Below are 27692 nucleotides of genomic sequence, written 5' to 3'. Positions count from 1 at the left end.
ACAGCCACGTGGCGCCCGCCGGAGCCCAGGGCCCACCAGGTTGCCGGCGCCGCTCTCCCTTCAGAGGGATTCGCGGCGGGACCCACCGCCGCCCGGGTCCCGGGAAGCCTGGAACCTCTGGGACCGTGGCCGCCAGACCAAGGGCTCCGGCCCGGAACCCGAGCGGGACAGAGCGCCCAGGCGACGCGCGGTGCCAGCCTTCCACTCGAGGGATACCCGGCAGGCCCTCGGAACTTTTCCCCGGGGACAGGTCCAGGCAACAGGTCCGAGGCAGGGCCGGGATGGGCCGCACAGAGCCGAGCTCCACGGCGGCGGGTGAATCAGCGCCAGCGCCCAGGTCAGCCCTCCCAGCCAATGCCAGATCAGGGGAGAAGTAGCGGCGCCGCTGATCACCAGCCACTCAGGGCTCGCTGGACCCGGAGAAAGGTGACGTCACCGTAAGTGGGAGGTTTCAGCCGGCTCCACCAATGGGAGATAGGCAAAGTGGCTCGCTTTCTGTAGCTCTGGGCCAATACTAACAAAGCAAAAGGGGGTTGTCGGTATAGAACCAATGGAAAACAGGGAAGGAGCACGAGGCGGAGTTGCGAATCCTGTCACCAATTGGAAAGGGGGGGTGGAGCCCGGGCCTTGTCAAGCATGACCAACCAGAGAGAGGAGCGGACTCTAGTAGGCGGGGCCGTAATGCTTTTCCCCAATCGGACAAGGTCAGGGGCGGGGCATTCTTTTGGGTGCCCAATGAGGAACGCAGCCGAAGCGGGCCTGTCAAGAGAAGGGCCTGGGGGCGGGGGGATGGTGAGTCGGAGATAAACACTCCGCGGCGGTGGCGGCTGCTGCTCTTCTTCGGGTTCTGTCACGGTGTCGGCGGTGCCCAGCTCACCGGACCCCCCCCCTTTCTGGAGAGCGTGGTAGCCAAAGAGGCTCTCTCAACCCTGCTCTGCGGGGTCCACAGCAGGGCGCGGGTGTCCGGCGGCGGCGGCGAGCCCGTGGGCAGTGGGGGTTGGTCCCGCGGCTCCGGCCCCCGGTGCAGAATGGCGGCGGCGGTTCGGATGAACATCCAGATGCTGCTGGAGGCGGCTGACTACCTGGAGCGGCGGGAGAGAGGTGCACGGGGACGGGAGGGGTCCGTCCCGAGCCGGGGCCGGGGGCTCTGAGGGGCCCGGCCGCGGGGTAGGGGCGCCCAGCCGCTCTGGGGGTGGTTGGAGGCGCAGAGAGCGCGACCGCGAGCGCTCCCAACCCCTCCAGCTCTCCCCACGCGCGGTCCGAAGGGAGGCCGCCGCTGCCCCAAAGGCAATGAATGAGGGTGGAAAAGGGGCCGCTGCCCCCCGGAGTCCGGAGCGCCGCTCCCCACCGCAAAGCAAATGGGGTGCCCGGGGTCCCCTCGGCCAGGCCCTTGGTTTACCTCACCGGGGCTCGTCCTGACCGGCCCCCAAGTGGGCCCGGCGCCCGGTCTCCCAGCTGGAGGAGCAGCGATTCCCCTGCGCCCCCCATTCCCCGCCCTCTGGGTTCCGGGTGTTTGCCCCGCACCTTCGCCCGAAGCTGGTCCCACTTAAAGCACGCCAACCTGCTGGACGTTGCCAGTGGGGAACCCAAGCTCCACGAGCTTAGCGACTTGCTGTGTCTTTCTCAACAATGAGCAGCTGGAATGCTCCTTACACCTGCTCCGAACTGAGGGTATTCACACAATTAAAAAAAAAAAAAAAACATTGTTCTAAGAATTCCACCTTGCATCGTTTGTTTCTTAACACAATATTCTTTTAATGAAAAATAAAATTTAAAAAGGAAATACTGTGGAGGGGAGAGAGTATTGAATGTTCTAGGCTCATTCATTAACTGGATCCTTCGGTTTTCTAGAAGCTGAACATGGTTATGCCTCCATGTTACCATACAATAACAAGGACAGAGATGCCTTAAAACGGAGGAACAAATCCAAGAAGAATAACAGCAGTAGCAGGTAATTTGGTAAATATTTCTCTTTTTCTTTTAGATTATAGTGCAGATGATATGAACTGCAGAATGGAAGTTGCCTGTTGTGCTTATGACCCAGTAAATATGTTAAGTAGCAATCATGATTCAGTAAGGCACACATGGTCTTAAGCCATTGAGGAAGCAGCCCTTCTGTTTGGGTTGAGGAGACAGAAAAGAGAAATGGAAATGTTTTATATTTCTTTATGAACTTTTAAACTTAATTTTGCTTTTCTTCCCTTTTGGAACAAAAATCTCTGGAAACTTCCAGTGAAATTAGTAACAATGACAATATGTTGCCTTTAGAAGTTGCAGATTCAGGGCAGGTTTTTTATAATTGAAAATGCTGGACATTATCCATTTCTTTTACTTTTCATAGTGAAGATTTTATAAACATGTTAAAGTATCTGATTTAGCGTAGGTGGTAGGATTTCATATTTGACATGTAAATGAAATGCAGTGGTTTGTCTCAATCTGTTACATCTATTTATAATGGCAAAGAGGAACGATGGAGGTTAAAACCTGCCTTTTTGGTGATGGAGGATTAATATTAATATGCAACAGTCCTTTTATGTTAGCCTTATAGTTCTTAAAATCTGTGAATTTCACTGGGAAGTATGTGGTTAATGGTCAGTGAAATCACGTTAAAACCCTGACTATAGTTCCTGGTACCTATGAGTACTCTATTAATGCTACTGCTCCCTTTTTTCCTTCTTTGCCCTTAAAATATAAGTTAGGTAGGAAATCTGTTAGGTCTATTTACTTACACCTTTCATTCCAGTAAATTAAAGTCATTCACATTTTCATCACTGACTTAGAATCCTTATTCCTCCCTGCAGCTAACTGTATTTGGTTAGCCTCTGTGGCATAATACAGACCACTGAAAGCCAGGAGGTCCCACTTAAACCTAAAACTCACTTGTTCTTGCTGCTTCTATCCTTGATTCATCCCATTGTACTTAGTGTTGGTGGAACCACAGGATGTGAGCAGCACACATGTGCTGAGCTCTTGACTAAGAAGGCACGTGAGGGAGGCACCTAGTAATTAACTACCCTGTGGTTTTTCCTTTCCCTCCCATCTTTCATATTACCTGTGAAAGCTACCTGGTAGCTAATAGATCTGTGTGTGGGTATTAAGGGCCTATAAGAAGAATGTTAATACTTGTATTATGCAGTGGTATAAAATGATTTAGCTGTGTTGCATTTTGTTACAGTATTTTTAAGATTTTGTTTGGAAGAACTTTCAAGCCTTTTGGTTTATTTTTCCTGAAAAAGGTAGTCCATTTGTTGCTTTTACTTTTGTCCATTCATGATTTGGGACGAATTGTCCACCTTACTAGCCAAGGCTTAATCCTTAGCACTTTATTTTTCCCTAAGTTTCACAGGAAAAGTAAAGTTTTCTTTTCACTAAGTTTCTCCTAAGTTTGGAGGAGGTTTAGTGGTGGGGAGAGGAAGAGAAAGGGATGTTGAAAGAGAAGTAGGCTGGTCCCCAAAGGTGATTAGGAAAGAAAAATAATGATAATTGAGAACTGCAAGTCAAGAAACAGATTCTTTCTCTTTAATATCCAGTGTTATTATGGAAAAAATAGCTGTAACTTCTGAGTTTTGGAAAAGCTCTCTTCTGTTAATGGGCTTGGTTTGTTTTCCATGGTTTCAGACTGGAGGCTATCACGGTTTCTCATATTCTTGACTAATAATGAATTAGGGTAATATCCTCAGTGGTGCAAGGATCTCTGAGAGACCATGATTAAACCTGGAGATGGCACGAAGCAAACATGAAGCAAGAGCAGGTTGTTTTGTTTAAATGTGATCACTTCCTTCATGCCCTGTTTGGAATGACCCTTACCTGAGCAGTGAGACATCACCCCAGAGAATGCAGTTTGAACCCTTGATTTGAATTAGACTTCTCTCCAAGGCCATGTATGGTCAGGATTTTGAACTGAGGTAAGGGCGATGGAGAGATCACTGCTGGTTTACATAACCACCAGATAATAGTTTATTCTTGTTAATTCAGGTTGAAATGCTGTGCTCTTTGCTTGTAGAGTCAAGTCAGGGGGCTACTTTTCCTTGGACAAAAAAAAAAGATTTAGCCACATATCCAACTTCTTGGGAACTAAAAATGCAGATCCTAATCCAGTCTCTCTAGTTGCGTGTTTAAAAAACAAAAACAAATGAAATTGTGAATATTGATTGTTTCAGAATCATCCAGAGAACTACTGGAATACAGGGGAGGTGGAATCTTTTTTTTTTTTTCCTACGGGTTTTTGAAATCAGTTACTAATTATTTAGAACTGAAATCCAGAGTTTTTAAAGGTATATTTTGTAAAATTGCAAAGCAGGCTTTGGCACTCGTGAAAGAGGAAGTTCAGGACCTGCCACCTAGCTCTTTTATGCAACAGTGGCCATATAGCTGAGCTGACATGGAGAATCTTTTTGAACCCAAGAACTTTTTCCATTCTCATACACTGTAGTTTGGCTTAGTTATCTTTTTGTAAGTAGGCTCCACCTCCAGCGTGGAGCTCAATGTGGGGCTTGAACTCATGACCCTGAGATCAAGACCTGAACTGAGATCGAGTCAGACGCTTAACTGACTGAGTCACCCAGGCGCCCCTTGTTAGAATATATTTTTCAGTGGTGACATTTGACCTTTACCAGTGATTCCAGAGTTATCAAATCTTTTCAGTAACCACATGGAAAATAATTTTGACACAAGGTATCTATGTATTCTCATAATACTTTAATAATATAAATGTTTACCCATTAACAGTTGGCAAGCAATCTGATCGTTTTTGAAAGGCTTATTTTCATTAAAGACAAACTCAGTTTCAGTCACCCAAATGCACTTCAGTAATGCTTTAGCCATTAGATGTAAGTCCCCTTGTAAAAATCCCAATGTGTTAATACTCTTAAGTAATCAAATAAGATCTGTAGTTACCGAAACTATTCAAAGTCTGGAAGGAGTTGTCTGTCCTACAGAATTTGTTAAAAAGTTTATCTTGGGGATTCAGAATTTTTCTTATATGTATCTTCAAAGAATCCAGAAATTTTGGTAAGAGTGCCCTGTGTGCTATTTTCTATAATCAGAGATTATATTCTTTTCAAATATCCACCCTTCTCTCTTCCACCACCTTCCTGGAATGGTCCTTGCCTACAGTTAAACGGGGAAATTCTGACCAGCTGCTATCATATACTTTCATCCATTTAAAAGACTTTGAACTTGTTATTCCCTGTTAAAACTAAAATGCCACGTGCTTTAAAGCCAAAGGTTTGTAGTGCAGGCCTGACTCTTGTTAACTGTGATAGCCTGCCGGCCATTGCAGGAAGTAAACCTTCAGGAAAATGTAACTGAAGAAAGTTGAGGGAAAACCAAGTGAATCAATGTAAAGCTTTTAAGGTAACCAATTTTGGGGTCCTTTACCTAGAAAACAAATATTCTAAAACTTAAAATACTGTCATTATTTTCTTGGTTTTTCTCGTTAATAAAAATCGGTGTCCCAAGAGCCTTGTGGAAGAGAAGTTTTATTGCTGGATTGGAAATTTCTCATTCCAAGACTATAAACCCTCCACCACCCTTCTCTCTGGGGTGAATGAACTTGGCAGTGGTTGCCCCCTGATATAAATGAGTGGCGGAGCATTCACAGAAGTCCTGTTTCTCCATGATTACTGTTGAGAATTCCTCTGTAGGCCCAGGAGGGTTCTGGCCTCAGCCAGGGTGTTCTCTCCTGAACGGGTGAGATTCCGGAGAATTTCCATTAAGAAAGGTCAAGATTGAGCTCCTTTATAATGCTGGGATGTTCCTCAAGTTTATAATTAGGGAGGAGTTGTGTGAGGACGACACAGTAGTGGCCATATTGACTGACTTCCTGTGACTTCTATGGAAACCTGTCCATAAATTCTTAGACCAGACCTTATATTCAAGGTCAGCTATAAACACTTTAATAATAGGATTTCACATCCACCATAGCTTTCGTCCAAGGCTCTCTAATAACTTTTACAGTTGCTACCTCCTTGATCTATGTGTGTTCAGTAGATAATTGACAATAATTTTTACTCCCATTTTACAGAGGGGTTAAACCAAGGACAAGATGGTAAAGAATTTTATTCTACAGTACCAGTTGTTGGCAAAGCTAGACTTCACATTTCACCCTCACTGTGGCTTTCACCAGTCTGTATCGTCTTTATGTTGAGCTAAGTTTTAGAAGCCCCTTCCTGAAATCATTTGGGAGCTGTTCACCAGTAGCGTTTTGCAGGAGGTTGTACATGATCAAATAATTACGTCAGGGAGTAGAAAGATTGAGGGGAAAAAGGATTATTTTTATCCACTTAAAATTGTATCCTATTGTTAAGCAACTTAGCATAAAATTTTGGCATATCTACTACACCTAGAAAAAACTGCAGGACTAGGAGGAGGTGCCACCTCCACTCTTCTACCCTCAGCCTGAAGAAAGCTTTGGTGTTCTATAACCTGAATTCACATCACATGGCACAGCTGTTTTTCTCATTGTATAAATAGGCCCCTTTTATTTCCTTTCTTCAAATGGATTACATTTCCACTAGGGATTGCATGTCTCTTAAGTTTGTCACTTCTCCTTGAACTCTATTTTACATATTTACATTTACCTAACTCCTCAAAGGAACTGATTTCTTTAGCAGATCCCACTGAGTTTTTCCTCCCTTTCTGTTTTCTCTCCTACCAACTTAGGAGAGAAAGAAGTTAAAGTAATTGTATTGGTGCTGAAATAGTTCTTTAAGACAAGAAGAATCTTACTGTTTTCTTATTGTTCCCTCTTTCAGATCAACTCACAATGAAATGGAGAAGAATAGGTGAGTTGGGGATTTTGGGGGTGGGTTGGGGGTCCTTTTGATGTAGTCCCTGATCTTAGAGACTTGAATGCTTTTCGTGGGCTCTTTCCACAAGTAACACCTGATGTAAGAGTTTCCTCAGGCCGACTAAGCAGCACTGCCCCTAAATCACTCAGGTAGATAAAGGGCTTGCAGGTTCCAGAAACCACACCCCCAACCCTCTTGCAACCCACTCCTCCTAAGGAGGGCCTTCCTGGGTGACTGTTTCACAGGCCAAAGCAGTTTAGGTCATGAGCAGTGTTTCCACAAATAGTGTTTTTAAAAAAAATTACGTGCTACTGAATATAATTGGTAGTTCTGTCTTAAATCATGTACACACCCAGATATATATAAATACACATACATATGTGTATTTACAGTTTACTTGTGAAGATTCTCAAAAATCAGGCAAATATATGCATAGCACAAATTGGAGATGGTGATTCACTAGAGGAGGTCTGCCACCCACCCTGGGATCCATCTGGCTTCCTGAGTTGATCTCTATCACCTGGATTGCCTCTTGCTGTTTGTTTAAATCTTTATTTTCTAAATCTGGTTTGCCCCTCCTTCAACGATGTAGCCTAGTGGTTCTTGACTCTGGTTGTACATTAGAGTCACTTGCAAAGCTTTTATTTTAATGTTTTTTTTCAAAAATATTTTTGTATTACACACATGTATACATCTGAGGAGAAGGAACAGATTTTATTTCTGCCAATTTTATAAAATAACATACAAATCTTCAAATATATGAGAACAAATAATGTAATCAAGTCCTATGTGTCCATTACCCAGCTTCAACAATCAACATTTTGTTAATCTTGTATAATCAAAACAACCCCTCTGCATGGAGTATTTGAAAGCAAATCTTTTATCTCTAATAAAGACTTTTTAAAAAACAACCACTTTTACCATGGTGGGTGGGGGGTGGAAATAGTACTTCTTTGTGGAGCTTTAAAATAAAGAAAAAAAGAAACCAATGCCCAGACCTCACCCCTAGCAATTCTGATTTAATTGGTTTGGGTTGAGACTCTGCTCTAGTATTTTTTTAAAAGCTCCCCAGGTGATTCTTATGTGCTGCCAGGGCTGAGAACCATTGAACAAGCTTCATTCTGGTCTCCGAGCTCTCATCAATTTGAAATACGGGCTACCCATTCAGATTGAGTGGCTTTCTCGGTGCTCTGCATGAACAAGATGATGTGTAATGATGGTTCTGTAAATACATATGGTTATTTCATGCAAACCTTCTTTGAAGAGGGAGCCTGACTCTGAAAGTCAGGATCTGAATGACACTTTTCATCCGTGAAAGGGCAGACCTACTAGGAAGGAGAATGTTGGAACAGGGTGAACATTTAGCATGACTCCGCTGAGGAACTCTGTGTGTGCGTGCATGTGCCTCCCTGCACACGTGCTTCTCCCCATCCCTCTTCTTCCCTTTTACTTTCTCTGATTGTGACTGTGGTTGAAGTCAAAGCTTCATTTTTGTTTTAGGGATTTCCAGATCATGAATTGGGAACTCGAAAGTATCTTTTAAGGTGGAAAGGTAATCAGATGTGGCTTCTCTTTCTCATCTTTAGATTCTTAACTTTCTGCCTTTGGGGTGAACTGGGTAAACTGGGATTCTTTCTGCTGAAAAGTCTTCTAGTTCTTCTCCCGCACCTTACGTAGGCATTTATTTTTTTATTATTCCATTAGACACTCATTTTTGTTATTAAAATTTTACCCCTTCAGGCAAGGGCTCTTTGCACTTACTACAACTTTATGCCTTTTACCTCTGCAAGAATGCCACACAATGTCAGTTTTACCTTTTAGCAGTTCAGGGGTGTTTATTTTTGCCTACAGTGTCTCAAGAACTTGCACTCAGTACTAGGTATTAAACGAGTTCACACTGGGGGTATTAAATCAGAATGGTCCCCTTCCTAGAGAAATGTTGTCTAATGGGAAAGATGCAGAGACAGTCTGAATGAATATGCTATGGCTCAGATTGAGGTATACATGAGAGGCTATGGAGGCAAAGAATCTAGAAAACTGGATTTGGAGTCCCCACTGGGCAAGCTGCTTTTAATTCAGACTGCTTCCATGTGACCAGTCAACTTTTGCTCGCTGAAGAGTTATCTAGTTTCCTTATTGTCCTTTCTTTTTTGGAGTTCGGTCTTTTTTTTTTTTTTTTAAAGATTTTATTTATTTATTTGAGAGAGAGAATGAGATAGAGCATGAGAGGGGGGAGGGTCAGAGGGAGAAGCAGACTCCCTGCTGAGCAGGGAGCCCAATGCGGGACTCGATCCCGGGACTCCAGGATCATGACCTGAGCCGAAGGCAGTTGCTTAACCAACTGAGCCACCCAGGCACCCCTGGAGTTCGGTCTTTTAAGGTCTTGATAATTCTTTCTCTAGTCCAGAGCATGTGAACAGAAAAGAGGGAAGTAAAGACTCAAATTTCTTAATTTAACCAAAATTGGTTGCTGCAGTCCAGGGGAGGGACTTAAAGTTGCCCAGCTCTTCTCCCCTTATGAGTGTAGATGCTTAAGAATCTTCGGGTTTTGAAGTCAGTTCAACAGCTGCTCTTGTAGTCTCCCTGGTTTTAGTAGTTGACGCCTATAAAACAATCCCACTTTGCTAAGTGCATATACACTTTAGCCATTTTTTACCTTAAAACATCACATAAAAAGATTGACATGGCTCTCAAAAAAACAAAAAAACAAAAACTTAGGGAAAGACCTTCTAACAATGGGAATTTGTTTTCCTCTTTGAGATTGCAGAGTTGATTATACTTGGGTTAGATTTTTAAACAGAAACCTTTTCTGTGGCACTTTAGAGATTCTGAGTAATTGGTGTTCGTTAGGACTCCACAAAGAGGACCATATACTCAACACTACCACTTTAATATTCTTGGTGTTGGTAGGAACATACCCCACCTCCACCATTCTAGAAGGCTTGTATTTTCCATTCTCTAGATGAGGCATTCATGGAGCACTGAAGATGCTGTGTCCTAGGTGCTGGGAATACAGAGCCTGATGAAGCCCAAGCCCCTGGGGTGAAGGATTCAGTTCATCATCATAGATAGGAGCATCTGTCACTCGGTCTGTGCTTCTCTGAACTGTAACTGGTCATTGTGGGTCTAGCCTCTTAAGGAAACACTTTGAGTGTGCAGTTTTTCTTTTTAAAACTAATTTTACAGGGATGCCTGGGTGGCTCAGTCAGCTAAGCGTTTGCCTTCGGCTCAGGTCATGATCCCAGGTCCTGGGATCAAGTCCTGCCTCAGGCTCTCCTCTCAGGGGCAAGTCTGCTTCTCCCTCTCCCTCTGTGATCTCTCTCACTTTTGCTCTCTCTCACTCTCAAATAAATAAAATCTTTAAAACAAAAAACCAACTAATCTTACAGAAAATCTTGAGAAATATAGAAAGTCTTTCTAAAAACAATTTAAATCATCCATAATTCTAGCTGCCAGAGGACAGCAGTGGAACTTTGAAGTGTATCTCCACAGTTGTTTTTGGAAAATAAAAGTATAGTTTAGTGTAGAAAATTGGGAAGTTCCAAAAAGCACAAAAAAATATAAAAATCACCTGTAATAGATCTTGCAGCAGTAACAGCTGCTAACATTCCTGCTAAGTTCTGTATCCATCTAGACTTTTGTGCATACTTTTTTTAAGTCAACATGGGATCATAGAGTAAATAATTTCTATCTTCGGGGTGCCTAGGTGGCTCAGTCAGTTAAGCATCTGCCTTCGGCTCAGGTCCTGATCCCAGGATCCTGGGATTGAGTCCCACATTGGGCTCCCTGCTCGGCAGGAAGCCTGCTTCTCCCCCTCCCGCTTCCCCTGCTTGTGTTCTCGCTCTCGCTGTCTCTCTCTGTCAAATAAAATCTTTAAAAATAATAATTTCTATCTTTTCAAGCTACATTATGAATATTTTCCCATGTCCTTAAGTCTACTTTTCTAACATTACTTTTAGTGAATACCCTGTAGTATCTCATATGGATGTGCTGTAACTCCTATAACCAATCCCGTTTTAGGTTCTTCCTGGTATTTGGCTAATATAAACAATACTTCCTTAAACTACCTTGTAGATAAATCTCTGTCCAACACCATAATTATATCCTTAGGGTAAATTTATAGTTGTGGAAATAATGATATACACATTGTGGTTTTCGATGTTGACTACTGGATTGCCCACCTGGCAGGTTACAGGCCTTACACTTCACAAGGTGTTAGTATAATCTAAGACCTTCATGAATTTGATACATAAAAAACAAAAGCCGACAACTTGTTTTAATTTGCATTTTTTACATTACTAGCACAGTCAAATAATTTTCTTTTCTTTGTGTGTTTGTATTGCCTGTTAATAATCTCTGCCCAATTTTCTACTCAGGCGTTTGTTTTTTTTCCTTATTTTGAAAAGATGATATAATATGAAGGATATATATGAAAGAGATCACCCCTTTGAGTATCATATTATTGTCCAGTTTATCATTTCCTTTAAGAGAGTCCATTTTCTCTCACTGTTTGAACTTGCTGCTTCTATTGTATATTAAATTCTTGTTTGGGGCGCCTGGGTGGCTCAGTCGTTAAGCGTCTGCCTTCGGCTCAGGTCATGGTCCCAGGGTCCTGGGATCGAGCCCTGCGTCGGGCTCCCTGTTCGGCGGGAAGCCTGCTTCTCCTTCTCCCTCTCCCACTCCCCCTGCTTGTGTTCCCTCTCTCGCTGTGTCTCTCTCTGTCAAATAAATCAATAAAGTCTTTAAAAAAAAAAAATTCTTGTTCATGGCTAAGTCTGTTTCTAGACTGGTTCTTCTATTCCACTGCTCATCTGCTCTGCTTTTCTTGTGCCAGTGAATATTGTTTCGGTCATTGAGGTTTTATCATGCACTTCAAGATCTGGTAAAGCAAATCCCTACTCCTCCCTTCTCCTTTTTTTTTTTTTTTTTCCATATTAGCTATTTTCACTAGTTTATTTTTCCCTATGAATTGTATAGTCAATCCATTTCCCCAACCTCCAAATCCTTTTGGGATTTTCAAAATCAAAATTTAAGAATTTCAATATAAATTAACCTTTAAAAGTTCACATTCGCGTCTAATCTCTTTCCATCCAGGATTTGGTATGTGACTTTATTTATTCAGATCAGTTTTCTGTCTCTAAAGTTTTATAGTATTTCCCCGTGCATCTTGTATATTTCTTTTAAAAGGTATTCCTGCATTTAAAAATGTTTAAATCACGGGCGCCTGGGTGGCTCAGTTGATTAAGCGACTGCCTTCAGCTCAGGTCATGATCCTGGAGTCCCGGGATCGAGTCCCGCATCGGGCTCCTTGCTCAGCGAGGAGTCTGCTTCTCCCTCTGACCCTCTCCCCCTCATGCTCTCTCTCTCTCAAATAAATAAATAAAATCTTTTAAAAAAAAATGTTTAAATCACTATTGTATTCCCATCGTAATTACTAATTTTTGTTGGAATAGAGGAAATTTTTGAATCTTGTTGTTATATGGCTTTGTTGATGATAATTCTACTATTTTCCTTCTCTTAGCTGGGAATTCCTCTGGTCTGAATGCCTTTCAGTAGCACTTCAGCAAATGGAGACTGACTGCATATAAGCTGCAGCCAGTGGGTCAGGAGTCAGGTGCTAGAATGGACTTTTTTTCAAAAGAAGGCTCTGGCATCTTCTTTAATAATAGACACTCGTTTTTCTGGAATGGTACATATGCAGGCCTTGCTGGAATTAGGCAGCTGGTCTAGAGAGATTACCTCTGCTAGAGTCTTCTGACCCCATGACAAAAGATTTTTGTGTGTGCTCTGTGAGGAGGACTCAGCAGCCTGATCTAAGCTATTATTTTCATTTGGTTTAACAGTATTTCAGTGGCATCTGGTCTGGTATGAGAAACCACTGCAGTCAGGTCTCTTCTGGCAGGATATTCTAATTTATTGCGGGTCCCTATTGTTATATTGGCTTTTCAAATGGCCAAGCTCCTTCTGTCAGAAGAGGGTAGGGGCATAACTTTTGCACTGGGCCCGAGTTGTGGTAGGCATTGCACCACTCTTACTGTTTCTGAACTTTCTTGACCACATTCAGATTTCACTCTAGGGTGTTGTAACAAATCCGCATTGCTTTGTTGCCACATGGGGCTTAGGGCATGGCCTGGTTATTACAAAGGGATGTAGTTATCAGTGTGCAAATCTGGCCAACATTGATGGTGTGGAAGAACATCCAGATTTGTACCGCTAGAATCTATCTTTCTTGGACTACACCTCTTGGATAGATGGCATCTGCCCTTGGAAAAACTTGGAGAAAAGACATTTGCTGCTTATTCAACTAATTTCCTGTCCCTACTGGAGCAGTGGGGGCACTGCCTGACTTTTTGTCATAGACATTAATAGTCAAAGGGTAAGAAAGCTAGCAAGTACCAACCGTAAGATGTATTGTGTACATTTTTAAAATTGGGCTCTAGAAAGGAAATATTAATGAATATACTATGTATTTCATACTTTTAGTAGAGAAGTGATCTTATAACTTCAGAATATAGCCACCGTGAATTGCTATTTATGCCTTGTTCACGGAGTGACCTGTTCCCATACAGCTGGCATATAGAACTGCCTCTGTATTTTTTTATAAAGATTACTATCACAATTATCAAAAATCTTCAAAACCTTCCGAGGTTCCAGTTAAGTTGGTAGTAATGATGCATCTGGCAATTATTTATAAAGGGATCATTTTAGGGAAAGGAGGAGAGTACATTTTTCCTCAAAGCATGACTTGTAGTCTTCACCTGGACCTTTTGTTTAACCCGGTAATGCTCTGTTGTCAACCCCAAATCTAGAGAAAGTATCTCTTGTGACCTGTAATCACTATTAGGGAGTAAATTTTGACCCCATGAGATGATTTGTTTCTTCTTACTCACTATACCAAACCTGTTTCTGTTTTTCTCACTATACAGCTCATACATATCTGAAATCTTTATTAAACCTCCAATTATCCTATAGAATTTATGAAGCTATTTAATTGGCTAAATCTGTGCCCACACAAAGCTAGGAAATAAGATGGTAAAACTTTAGAGTTAAATAGGCTATTGTTTATTGTTTGCTTTTTTTCTTCTTTAGTGAAGAATCTGAAGCCCAGTTTTAATGAGAAGTAGTACTCTGGTCCCATGTATCATGTTTGTTAGGTAGGGCTTTTCTCAAAGAGAAGGGACATGGATTGCCTAGATACCAGATTCTACTCTCAGGTCAGCATCTGCAGATGTATTATTATTTCTAGGCTCCAGTGGGTTAACACAAAATGGAAGTCTTGGTCTTTCCCATTACTTGGTAATGAAAGAACAGTTGGATATATAGGAAGTGTGCTGTGTGTGAATGAATGAAGAAATGAATGTGATCTATTTGGAAAGGGAAAAAGCAGGTTCTGATGGTCTATGGAAGCTTGACAACCTTTTAAGTCAAACAAGATATGGGTGAGGGAAAAGAAAGAATAGGTTTGGTAGAGGGCAAAGGGGAGCCTGTTCTAGAACTTTTAGTGAGGGCTGCTATTTGTCATAGTCTGAAGGCAGCTCAGATCAGTAATTTGCCATAATTTGTTGATGTTTGATCTCCGACTAAATTTTAAGAAGCTCCAGGGCAGGGACTTGATCTAACGCGACAATGTGTCCCAGCACCGATGAAAGTGGCAGCGCACAGTAATCTCTCGGAAAGTGAATGAGAGCCAAGTGCATGGTTCTGGATTTCCACCTGTGAATTTAACTCCTTCTCTACCCCCTTCACTGGCCGCCATCCTGTACGCTCTGCTCGGACCTTCTAACTCTTCTTTGCGTCCTGTCCTACACTCTACTGTGAGAGCGTTCAGTTATACCTCCAGTTAAAAAAAAGTAATCTGACAGCAGTGCCTTCCTCCTAACAGACACGCACATGTGCCCGGTTGGATACCATTCCCACTCGTTGGCCACGTTTGGGCAGGAAGAACTTTTGGGGTAACCTAGCAAATTCAGGAGCACTGGCTGCAGATGGCACAGTCTACCTATGGTCTTAATTCTTTTCCCAGTTTATTCTCCAGTTGACAAATCTGCTGGCCTGAGAGGGAGAGAGACATGGATAGACTCGAGGGAGCTTAAGTCTGGAGGCAGAAATAAAAAGAGCAGCATTCAGAACTGTCTTAAGAGCACGCTGGCTAGCCCAGGTGCCTTCTGTCGGTGCCCAGGCCTCTGGTAGGAGGTATGCCTCCAGCAGCCTAGAGCCTCTTCATTAATGACTTCCGTTCGCTTGGATATTTAGTTTTCCATAATTCATGGCTGACAAGACTTAAGGAAAACTAACAACAGAACAGTGTGGTATCAAAACATATATTTAAATCTTTAATATATTTGGAATTTATTTTGATGTTAGTCTTCCCACTCCTCTATTTTCCGAACAATCCATGCTTTTCCCAAGGATTTGTAGTGTTACCTCTGTTATATGTTAAATTCATACCTATTCTTCAGTCCGTTTCTGGGAATTTTTTATTCTGTTCCCTTGATTTATCCGCCCATTCCTCTATTAGTGTATACTGTTTTTTAATAAAGCTTTATAATACAATTTATCTGGTATAGCACATTCCTCCTCATTCTTCTTTCTCAAAAATCTGGCAATCCCTTATACATGTATTCTTCTAGATGGAATTTAGACTAATTTCCCAGCATTAAGAAGAACACTTGGGATTTTTTTTCCCCCTGGAATTATGTTAAATTTGTAGACAAACTTGGGTAACATTGGCATCTTTGCTTTTAGGTTTCATGTCTAGGAAGGTGCTACTTTTTTCCATTTATTCAGATTTTCTTGTCTCTCAGCAAAGTTTTATAGTTTTCTTCCTAGAGATCCTTCCTAAGCTGTTTTGAGTTTATTCCTAAATATGCTCTCCTTTCTTCTTGCTGTTGTATGGGAGAGATTTTCGGTGCTTTGGATATAGATAGCACATCCAGAGATGTGCGTGGACTTCCAAGGTCAGTCTTTGCCCCCGTATTTTCCTTGGGCTGTTTGCAGTGCAGCTGCGGCAGGGAGAGTCGGGTGCTCTTCAGATGCTCCCCTCCCAGGCTTGGGCTCCCTTCGACCCAAGACTCTACATGATGTGTGGCCAAGAAGGAGTCTTCTCTTATGCATGCATTCGCTTTATAAGATCCTTGCTAATTTTTTGAATTTTTTTTAATTCCAGTACAATTAACATAGTGTAATATTAGTTTCAGGTGTATAATACACTGATTCAGCACTTCCACACATTGCCCAGTGTTTGTCCCAAGTGCCCTCCTTAATCCCCGTCACCTATTTCCCCCATCTCCCTACCCACCTCCCCTCTGGTAACCATAGGTTTGTTCTCTATAGTTAAGAGACTGGTTCTTGGTTTGCCTCTTTTTTTTTTTTTTCTTTGCTCATTTGTTTAAATTCCACATGTGAATGAAATCATACAGTATTTGTCTTCCTCTGACTTATTTCACTTAGCATTATACTTTCTAGTTCCATCCATGTCATTGCATGCAAATGGCAAGATTTCATTCTTATGGCTGAATAATACTATGTTGTGTATGTATTTATACCACATCTTCTTTACCCATTCATCTACCCATGGACACTTGAGCTGCTTCCATACTTTGGCTGTTGTAGATAATGCTGCTTATAAACACAGGGGTGCGTGTATCCCTTTGAATTAGTGTTTAGTTGTTTTGCTCTAGTAGTGTGATTACTGGATAGTAGGGTAGCTCTATTTTTAACTTCTTGAGGAACCTCCATACTGTTTTCCACAGTGACTACACCACTTTGCATTCCCACCAACAGTGTAAGAGTGTTCCTTTTTCTCCACATCCTTGCCCCCACTTGTTTGTGTTTTTGATTTTAGCCATTCTGACAGATATGAGGTGGTATCTCATTGTAGTTTTGATTTGCATTTCCCTGATGATGAGTGATGTTGAGCATCTTTTCATGTGTCTGTTGGCCATCTGTAGGTTTTCCCTGGAGAAATGTCCATTCATGTCTTCTGCCCATTTTTAAATGGATTATATTTTTGGGGCGTTGTTGTATCAGTTCTTTATATATTTTGGGTACTAGCCCTTTATTGGATATGGCATTTGCAAATATCTTCTTCCATTCAGTAGGTTGCCTTTTAGATTTGTTGATGGTCTCCTTCACTGTCCTTGATTTTTTTTTAATGTAAAAATAGTATCTTTAGCATAAGCAAGATCTGTATTGCCATAGAAAATAGGTTACGTTTTCCATTAAATTTCTTTAATGACAGAAGATAAGTGTTTCCTTTAAGGAAGAATTGGATTTTACCAGATAGCTTCTATCTACCTAGTGAGACACTTTTGAGCTTCCTATTGATTTTATTTTTTTCTTTTTTTAAAGATTTTATTTATTTATTTGACAGCGAGAGAGGGAACACAAGCAGGGGGAGTGGGAGAGGGAGAAGCAGGCTTCCCGTGGAGCAGGGAGCCTGATGCGGTGCTCGATCCCAGAATCCTGGGATCATGACCTGAGCTGAAGGCAGACACTTAACGACTGAGCCACCCAGGCGCCCTGAGTTTCCTGTTGATTTTCAAAGGAATATTATAGTGTTATACAAATTGTTCCCAGTAATTATCGGTCACAGAAGAAACTAGAAAGAACAACAGCTGCCGTGTAAGAGTGCACTCCTGTCAGATCCTGGCCAGGGGCTTCCATTCCTTGTCCCAGTTAATACACCGGCCCTGTCGGGCGTGGTGTTCCTGTCTGCTGCTGAGAAAGCTGATGCCACGTGGAGTTAAGTGATCGGCTCAAGGTCACACAGGAAGTAAGTGGCAAAGCCAGGGTCCCAAACCTTTGCTCTTACATACCATGCTAACATTTGGTTGTATGGTGACAGACAGATTCAGACTATTAAAAGAACTAAAAACAAAATTTGAGATCCTTTTCAAAACCTTACTGAAGAAAAACTGTAGTTTGTATCTAATTTAGTTATCCCTAGTTATAGGGCACACTTGATTCTGAGCATTACTGATTATAGCTCAGACCAAAGATTGGTCTCTTTATGCTACTATAGACCAAAGGTGTATCTGTCCATTCAGAATAATTAAAGCAATATTTCTGAAGAGTCAGCACAGAAAGTTTGTCAAGGTTCATGACCTAGGTACAAAGCAGTTGGATCAGCACAAACAGAAGAGGCAGTTGGGAGCAGGAAGGAGCCAGGGTTTGGCACAAGCCCCTTCTGCTGGGGGTGGGGAGCAGGGAGGCAGCTCTTGGCAACAGGATGACTGGCTGAAGAAGATGGGCTGGGAGGAGGTCTAAGTAGGGGTCAGACTGGGCTATTGAGTGGCTTCCTTTTAAGTACATGTGGCAAAACCTCTATTGGTTCCCCAAGGGGAAGTTAGACCTATTTCAGAACAGGACACTGATCCCCTCCTTGACCAGAGCCCTGGGCAGGGGAATAGTCAGGACTGGGGAGGAAGAGCTGAGATGGGTGCTTGTGTTACTTGCTCTGGATCTCGTGCTTCATGGGTGCTCTCAAGGCTGGCTGAGGGGTTGCAGATCCAGGGTGCAGTGTGCCTCTGTGTGTGTGTGTGTGTGTGTGTGTGTGTCAGGGTTGAGGAGCCTCAGAGGGAGCTTTTACAGAGGAGTCTGTTTGCTTGTTTATCTGGTTCAGGAGTCGAATTTCACTATTACATGACAGAACCGAGCCTGCTCTGTAGACCTCACCCCTCCCCTGTGGTTGGCCTAGGTGCCAGCCTGGGGATGTCTGCAGGTGGGCAGGGCAGCCAGTGGGCTGAGCAGTGAGGTGCTAGAGGAGGCCAAGACAGGCACTACCAAAGACAGAAGTTGGCTTTGGATCTCGACAAAAATCCAGAAAAGCTCTGGTCGTACTTTCATAGAACCAGGCCAAAAAAACACTGAATGAACATGTATTATCCTTAGCTTGAATTAGTCAAATGGCTTATTTCTGGTTTCACAACTGGAAGTCTTCTTTGGAAGAACCCACATTTGGGTAGTGAGAATTATACTTTCTGGGCTAGACTCCCTGTACAACTAGAAATGACGATGCATGGAAAGATGACTTTATTATATTTTTATCAGTAGACAAACTTCCTAAAAAATTTACGTACTCATATTTGTAGATAAACCCACATCATAAAATGACTAATAGGACACTGTTCTGAATCATGCAGTCTTTGCAGATAACAAGCTGAAAAATGTCTACATCTAATTTTTGAACCTTTTTTCCTAACTTGACAGTTTGTCTATAAACTTTGGGAGAAATAATTTGGATAACTGCATAAGTGACTATACTTTCTCATGGTGTTTCTAATATCTATTTTCATGACTCTTCTTGAATATTATTATCCAAGGTGAACAGGTACGTTTTACACACAGTTTTTCCTCCTGTAGTAGTAGGAGGAGCAAACCTCTAATGGGAGCCTTTGCTTGTGACCATTCCACATGGACAGGGTTTCAGGGCAAGTGGAAGTCTTGTCAAAGAGTAAGGCATTTTTGGGCGCCTGAGTGGCTCAGTTGGTTAAGCGACTGCCTTCGGCTCAGGTCATGATCCTGGAGTCCCGGGATCGAGTCCCGCATCGGGCTCCCTGCTCGGCGGGGAGTCTGCTTCTCCCTCTGACCCTCCTCCCTCTCATGCTCTCTGTCTCTCATTCTCTCTGTCTCAAATAAATAAATAAAATCTTTAAAAAAAAAAAAAGAGTAAGGCATTTTTGTACCATTAAATCTTCCTAGCTCAAGAGCAATTGCTGTATTCTTCAAGTTTGTCAAGGCTTAGAGGGCCCTCGGAGAGTCTAGGACAGCTCCTTCGAGAGCTAGACAAGGAAGGAGGCTTGGAAGCGGAGGCGGCAGGGGGCTCGGAAGGATGTCTAATGCACCACTTGTTAGATCTGCCTTGGAGGAACATCCCGAAGTCTTGATATGAAAGGTGTGAATGGACTTCCTTGGTCATTATCATACATATGGACCTCTTGGAGCTTTCTGAAGCAGGTTTCTTCTTTTAGTTCCAACTTTTGCTGATACAGTCAAAATTTTAAGGGGAGCGGAGGGCAAATTAAGCTTTATGGTTGTCTCCTGGCTCCCGGGAACTCTGCTCCAGGTGGTTGTGTGTGGGCTGTGGGCATGTGTCTAAAACCCCAGGAGCCTAAGCACTGTTGAAGGTGCAGAGGTGGAGTAGAGATGGACTGTGTCCTCCAGAAGCTCACTGTCTAGCTGAATAGTGACATGACCCACTCAGACATTTATTAAGGGGGGGAGGGGCACCGTAGTAAGTGGCAGTCCAACTTTCTGAGGAGTTTGCAATGAATGAGTGGTTAAGTAGCAAATACCAAACAATTCAGGCAGAACCGTGAACTTCCCATTGACTAGTATAAACCATTAAGTGCTCAGAAAGTGGAGGAATCACTGTGGGTTGGAATGGCCTGTGAAGGCTTTCAGGACGTGCTGGGCTGAGGCAAAAACTCTGATTTCTGGCTGTTTCTCCCATTCACGGGATCTGCTAGGTTCTCGAATAAAGCACAAAGAAAAGAAGTGTTAATTTCCAAAACTTTAGGGACTCCGGTCAGTCTGTGACTAAAGGTTCTCTCTTGAGTGGCTCACTGCAGCTTCTGCTTCCTCTGGCCTTTCTCCCTTCCTGCCCCGTCCCACTGTACCTCTGTGCACCCTTCAAGGCCTACATGTGGTTATCTCTAGCTGTTCTGCATGCTTGTGTGGTGTAGCAATGCTGATGATGTGCTTTTTCCTTATTTTTAAAAAAATCTACTTTTTGAATAGCAGTTTACATAGTTGAAAAACCAAAAGATATGTCATTCCGTAAAAATTCACTCCCTTTCCTTATCCTTGCCTATGCCCTGACTTCTCTCTCCATGCGGTTGTTATTAGTTTCTTATTGTTCAAGATTTTTTGTCCATATAAGAAAACATAATTACTTTTCCTCCGTTTTGTCCAAAGATGGCATGTTGTATGCATGGTTTGATATCTTGCTTTTCTTCATTTCACAATATAGCTGAGAGTTCTTTCCTAGTAGTAAATAGAGCACATCCTGGTTCTTTTCTTCGCTGCATAGTATTCCACTGCATAGATACATGATAATTTATTTAATCAGCTCCCTGTTGTTGGTGACTTGGGTGGTTTTGATCTTTGCTATTTTAAAGCAAGCTATAATGAATAACCATGCAGGTCATTCACATGTGTAAATACTACATACAGCAGTGTGCTGGTTCTAGTGGTCCGTGGATGGGAAAAGAGGAAGTAGGGGTTGAAAGGATTCAAACCCTGGCACGTTCTGTCAGGTCACATCATAACCCAGAAACCTGGCAATAACCTGATAAATATGCCTAATAATAGTAGATATTAGTCCCTGCCCTAACACCTATTTTAGAAAGAGACTTGAGAAAACCCCAGTTTGGGCTTCTCCATGGCTTTCACCAGAGTTGTCTAATTTCCAAAGCTGTTTATTTGGCCAGAGGTCATTGGTGGCATTTGCCATTACTGGGCCTGGGCAGCTTCCTACTCTTTTAGAACTTGTTCTTCCAGAGTGCCTTCCGGCCCACTGTGAAATTCTTAGTGCTATGTGACCTTGTTTTTGTAGGCGGGCCCATCTTCGCTTGTGCCTGGAGAAGCTGAAGGGGCTAGTTCCGCTTGGGCCCGAATCGAACCGGCACACTACATTGAGTTTATTGACAAAAGCCAAATTACACATAAAGGTAAGTATATCCTTGGGATTCCTTTGTAGCTTTACCTGTCTAATAAGGGTTTGTCTGTTTATGAGGGACAGCAAATGTGTATCTCCAGGACAGTCCTTTCCTCTAGGGAATTCCTCCAACCTGTCTCTTAGATGATCTCTGGCATCCCAAACCCAACATGTCCAGAACCCAACTGAATATTCCTTACCCCTATGTAGAAGTGAAAAGGTTGTCCATTTATTAAGCCAGAAACTCCGGGTCATCCTTGCTAGCCCTTGCTCTGTAGCCATATATATCTAAGTCCTCTCCAAGACCTAAATATTTCACAGGCTCGCTCCCATTTCACCCACCGTCATCTACTGCAGTGAACTCCTCAGAGGCCTCCCTGTATTCCTCTGGCCGCCTCTGAGCTAAGCTCTGTGCCTCCTAAGAATAATCCTTCCAAAGCTCAAGTCAACATGTCACCCTGTTTAAAATTCATCAGTGGCTCAGGACAGACTGTCAGCATGCCTGCCCCAGGCTGTGTGACCTGGCCCTCACCTGCCTGTACAGCAGCGTCTTGTGCCCTATGCCCTTTCAGCCCCTTGCACTTGTCATGCTCTTACCACAGGGCCTTTGTACGTGCTGTTCCCTCTGTTTGGTATGCTTTCCCTACCCTTCTTCACCTAGTTAACTTCTTGTCATCCTTTAGATCTCAACACAGGTATCACTAGCTCAGGGAAACTTTTGCTGACCTGCTTATATCCTTCCTGCCACAGATGGAGTTATTATTGGCTCTTTCTTTCTTAGCACTTATCACAGTTGTCATCTGACCATGGTTTGTGTGACTGTTTGGTTGTCTCCATTGTCAGAGGAGGGGACGAGGTCTTTATGCTCACCTTGTATCCCCAGCACCTCCCAGAGGGTCTGAAAGGGAGTCCGCTTGTAGCACGTAGCTTGAATAGCAAAAGGTGAGGCAGTGGAGTGGTATTCAGACTCCTGCGAGCCACAGCCAAAACTCACTAGTAATAATCCTTTAGTCATTACTGGACAAATGTCACTTTAATTATGGTTAGTGGCATGCATACATGACAATTCTGGAGGGAAAAAGAACCTTTGTTTAGGGCAACATAACCACAGTTAAACAGATTTATAAAAACAAGTGGTATTTGGAAAGGCGTTTAAGCTCTTGTGTTGGACAATTTGGAATCAGGACTTCAAAAGACTGATTGTTCCCTGCTACCAAACAGAAGTTGATTGAGATTTGGAATAACTCGATATAATTAGATATATATGTTGATATATGTTATAATGTTATATAATACATAGAACATATTAACTGTTGCTAATATATAATTAGATATATGTATGTTGATATCATTAGAACACGTAGCTGACGAGCCCTCCTTCTGCATGGCCCACGCCGGGCTCTGGTTCAGAGAGTGGGGTTCAGGGTGTCACCACAGACCGGGGGGTGGGGGGCTGCTGGCTCTTCCCCGGCGTTTGAGGGGCCGAGCTCAGCCCCCAGAAGCCCTGTGACGGTGCAGGGAGCCGCAGCGAAGTCGGTGCTGCCGAGCCCGAGGCGGGAGGCCCCGGCCCCCGGCCCGCCCTGGGAGAAGTTAGACCACTGACCCCCAATGGCTTCTGAGGAAAACTGCCCTATTTCGCGGCTCGAGGGCAAGATGCAGAGTCCTCGGCAATTTTGAAATCGGCCTGCGGGCTCCAACAGCTACCGCTCTGACTTGCAGAAACTTGAAGACTGTGACAGAAAAGCCATTCACCAAATAGACCAGCTCCAGCGAGAGCAGCGGCACCTGAAGCGGCAGCTGGAGAAGCTGGGCATCGAGAGGATACGGATGGACAGCATCGGCTCCGCCGTCTCCTCGGAGCGCTCGGACTCCGACCGGGGTGAGCGCCCGGCCCGCGCGCGTGCCTGTGCGTGCCTGCGTGCGCGTGCGTGCCTGCGTGCGTGCCGGCCTGTGCCTGCGTGCGCGTGCGTGCCTGCGTGCGTGCCGGCCTGTGCCTGCGTGCGCGTGCGTGCGTGCGCGCGCGTCCCCAGAGGCAGCGCCGGGGAGGAACGGAGACCCGTAACGAGCCCGTCCGTCCTTTCCGCGCTTAGGCCCCGGGCCCGGAGCAGGGCCTGGCGGGGCTGGCGTGGGGGCTCGGCGCGAGCGCCCCGCAGCCCGCCCTCACCCGTGTCTCTTGTCCTCCCCACAGAAGAAATCGACGTGGACGTTGAAAGCACAGACTATCTCACGGGCGACCTGGACTGGAGCAGCAGCGGCGTGAGCGACTCGGACGAGCGGGGCAGCATGCAGAGCCTGGGCAGCGACGAGGGCTACTCCAGCTCCAGCGTGAAGAGAGTAAGGCTCCAGGACCATCACAAGACGTGTCTGGGCCTCTGAAGCGCGGGGTGGCCGCGGCTGCCTCCCGGAGGGCTGTGCCGGCCGAGCGGATTAGGTAGTGTATCGGACCCAGCCGCAGTCCCCTTGCACGTAAGCTTCCGTGCCCCACCTGTACCAGAGTCAGCTCTGTAAACGTTTTCCGGGAGGTGCTTAGGATTGTGGGTTTCTGACTGCACCCACTAGCTTCTCTCTCTCTCCATAAAAATCCGTCTGCCAGACCGTACATTCCAATCAGTTCGAAGCACCCAAGAGCTTAGGCCGAATAAGCAACTTCCACAGCTCCGCGATCTCCCCCTCTTACGTGCTGTCCCCGGTAGCCTAGCAAACCTTCTCAGTTTTCTGGCTGTGTTACTCACCTAGCAGAAATGTCCGAATGTTCTTGTGCTTAGCGAACGGAAGGAAACAAACTTTAAAAGTTGAGATCCTGATCTCAGAACTCCAAAGTAAGCTTTGAAAGCGGCATTTAAGAGCACTGCACCGTGGACCTCACCCCCCGTGAGGAGTCCGGAATACCTCCAGAAAACACCCTTCACACACACACGCACACACACACACCCTCCGTGCTAACTCCCCCGACCCGCGTGTGGATGGGAGCAGTATTTCTCACTTGAAAGTGGACACCGTGCTAACATGTCTTTGGGGTCGCACAGCTCATGCAAGTTCCAGCATGAACAAACAAGACGGTACAATCTCTGTCGCGATGTTCTTGGGACCGCGCTCTGTACTGCTCTCCCAAGGCACGTTTTCCCCTCAAAGTTTGTTATGCTACTTGTCTCTGGAACGTTTTTTTTTCCTACCTCAGAGATAAACGAGATCTCCATTTCCCACTTAACACAAAGTGATTATGCCTTTTTTTTCACCCCCAAATAAGTGACATTTGGTCCAATTCTAATCTATTTTCCTACTTAACTTTCAGCAATAACTGAGCTTTGGCGCTAGCTGAGCTAGTGTCCATCATCAGTGAAAGGAAAAGTCCGCATTTCTACTCTCTGTTGCAGGTGAACAGGAGGGGATGGTACAGTGTTATCAGAATTCCTCTCCTTATTTTTGGATATACCCAGAAACTTCTTTATGGAGGCTTTTGGGTTTCTAGTTTAAAAGGCTGATCTCTCTTTTTGGTTATGATTTCTCCCTTAAGTGGTCTCCCACTTTGTAGCATTTTTATTTAAGCTAAAACAGAGCACATGTATATGTACATAAGACACATTAAATCTATAAATACTATTTATTCATTTTATATAAACTAATGTAATGGAAAACAAATTCTTATGACTTTGTGCTTTTATAGATGTTCTAGAAACTTTGTATGTAGGTATCTACAAAATTGGTTCATTCCCCTTAATATTTTTGCATTCATATTTTTGAGGTCGAGGTTTTCAGCCTCTGGCAAATCTTTTTCATTGAATTTGAACCATTTGTAAAACCTGTGACGCTGAAACAGAGTGTGTGTCACAAAGTGACGAGAACATTCCTAAAATCCACAGACGCACTGCAACCTAAGGGCTCCACGGCTGAAGCAGCGGCAGGTGGGCGGGCGGCTGCCCCGAGCCCCCGCCGCCCGCATTCTCTGGCACCCCAGCCTCGCCACGCCTCCGGCGCCTCCACCTTCCACACGACTCAAAGTTCAAACGCCCTCCACGCGGAAGCTCATTCTATACACGAAGAGCGGTCTAAACAAAGGAAGATTACTTTTGTTCTTTCATTTTAATGATTCTCTACTGTATTAAAATTTTTAATTGGAAGTAGTCGATTCCTAAATGATTCCAAAGTCATCTGTACTTCTGTTTTTGTTTTGTTCTGTTTTTTTCCTGCATTTCAGCTGTGGGTGGGTAGGTGGGGGGGGGAGGGGCAGGTGACACAAAGGATTTTTTTTTTATTATTGGAATCTTTTCCAATGACCAGCTAAAGATTTGCACTGAAATACAACTTGTATGCCTTTTGCATTTTTAAAGCCTGCTTCCTGAATTAAGCAGAGTGATACTGTTCAACGAGCCAGCTCAGCCTGTAACATGTTTGAAAAAATATATCTGCACTTTGAGGTCCCTTTCAAATGCCATTCGCTAGACCTCTCAAGCGTTTTAATTGCTACATTCAAGCGCCTCACAAGTCCAAGATGCTGGATGCCATATGGCATCGAAAACTCAAGACTTTGGGCAAAGCTTGTGGGCTTGCATTGGGGGAGGGAAGGGAACAGAATTTGTGTATTTGTTCGATTTAGAAATAAGGCATCTGAGAGATGCCGTTATTTTCTGTTTAAGTTAAACTGCATTTTTTGTCTTTTGGTTGAAATATGAAATGTACTGTCCCAATATAAAACAGTAATTATTTGACCTTTGCACTGTTTGTCTGGTCCTTTTCAAATTGATTGCATAGATAAATGTGGAAATGGATATATTTTTAATGCACTTGTGATAAACTGACACCAGGGTTAGACCTTACCTTTCAAAGCCCAAGAGGTGGACCGAATCGGCATGCGAGCTAGGCCTCTCTCTAACCAAAACTGTAACCAGCAAACTCAGTCTGAGGCAGCTACCCCGCCCCTTCCTCATGCAGCTCAGCGCAGCCCTGATTGCCCAACCTGTCCTGTCATTCACTGATCCACCAGCGTGACTGTTCAGAGCTCTAAAGTCTTTTTGGTTGTTTTGGGTTTTTTTTTTTTTTTTTTTTTAAGCAAAATGAAAAACCTTTCTATGAGGGTTGTCGGAGGGAGGGGATGGGCAAAGATAGAAACCCCAGCCTTTAAGACTTTGACAATTGTACGTAACTATAGAGGTGTGTAAATATAGGCACATGCATATTTTTATGTAAAATTGATTTTAAAAGACGAAATCTATACTCACCGATACCATTGCAATGCAGATGAGAAAATAAGAGTATGTAGTCCAGTTTCATGCAATGAGAAAATACATCTGGGGGCTTCTGTGAACAGCCCAGAAAGCCTAGCTTTCCCCGCCCGTTGGCTTAGAACGGCAGGCGAAGCACCCAGGGGATTGTGTGTGGGTTTCTGCTGCTGAGCAAAGATCTTGAATTCTTCAAGGTGCTGCTAGTGACCACTGACTCCTGTGTCTAGTCACAGACCTAATGCTAGTTTGTGATGCTTTTTGAATCACTTTTTTGAGCAGGACCTAAATTCCTCTCCCAGTCTACCCCAGACTCAATTTCAGGGTCGGTCCAGTGAGCACTACGTAGGACCCTGACCCGGCATTTGGCCCCTGGAGCAGATTTCTTCTAAGGGAAGCGTTTTCCTTTAACCTTCCCCCCCCCCCCCCAAAAGAAACAAAGGGCCCTTACCTGGGTTTCCTGTGGGCCTCTCTGATCCATCCCTGAAGTGGCCAAGAGCAGATCCTGGGGGGGGGGGGGGGGCGGGGGGGGAGGGAGGAGAAAAGTGTCAACTAGGTAGGATGGTGATGGTCAAAGTAACTGTCTAGCGGGGTCTTGGGGGTCACGAATGGGTGTTATGGGCTTTTTTCTTCTTGCCTCTGCCCCATCCTTTAAAGAGAAAACTTATTTTTGAAAAGTATATACATACACATTTAGGTTTTTATACCGTGCTGTATCGGCAAGAATACCACTTTCGTTGTGCTTTATAATCTATTCTTTAATCTGTCTTCCTTCTTTACTTGTTCCCCAAGCTGCTTTGCCTTCCTCCTCTACCTGCCCTGTGTGTTGAACCCCAGGAAGTCAACGGCTGCAAGGCTATTTCCTGCAGGGCAATCTGGGGTTGGTTTTTTTCCTGTGTCTAACTCTTGGATGCAGTACGCTTAGGTAGCTGGCTGCTGAGTTTTCAAGTCCTTTCTGGGAGATGACCCGAAGACCCTTTCAGATGGGGTGGTTTTTCCCATTCAGATCTCTGTGACTGTGAGATG

The 27692-nt window shown here is 43.9% G+C and overlaps 1 protein-coding gene across 3 annotated transcripts; it reads left to right on the top strand.

The window, feature by feature from the left end:
• Window positions 1-792: 792 nt before the first annotated feature.
• On the top strand, window positions 793-26156 carry MXD1 (MAX dimerization protein 1). 3 transcript variants are annotated; one of them, XR_004678535.1, is made up of 7 exons: window positions 794-1101; window positions 1852-1951; window positions 6756-6785; window positions 21349-21463; window positions 23170-23329; window positions 23639-23881; window positions 25311-26156. XR_004678535.1 is itself a non-coding variant. In XM_035001379.1 (6 exons), the coding sequence occupies exons 1-6, from the start codon at window positions 1029-1031 to the stop codon at window positions 23824-23826; spliced, it is 663 nt and encodes a 220-aa protein (XP_034857270.1). In that variant the 5' UTR covers window positions 793-1028; the 3' UTR covers window positions 23827-26156. The 3 variants fall into 3 exon arrangements, 2 of the variants coding, with proteins under 2 accessions (XP_034857270.1, XP_034857269.1); XM_035001379.1 differs by having other exon boundaries at window positions 793-1101; window positions 23642-26156; XM_035001378.1 differs by having other exon boundaries at window positions 795-1101; window positions 23639-26156.
• Window positions 26157-27692: the final 1536 nt, after the last annotated feature.

This window comes from Mirounga leonina, unplaced genomic scaffold (genome assembly GCF_011800145.1).
Source record: "Mirounga leonina isolate KUSES-001 unplaced genomic scaffold, KU_Mleo_1.0 Mir_125, whole genome shotgun sequence".
Taxonomy (NCBI): Eukaryota; Metazoa; Chordata; class Mammalia; order Carnivora; family Phocidae; genus Mirounga; species Mirounga leonina.
Note: the sequence above shows the minus strand (reverse complement) of the source record. Positions and strands in the feature narration are given on the sequence as shown.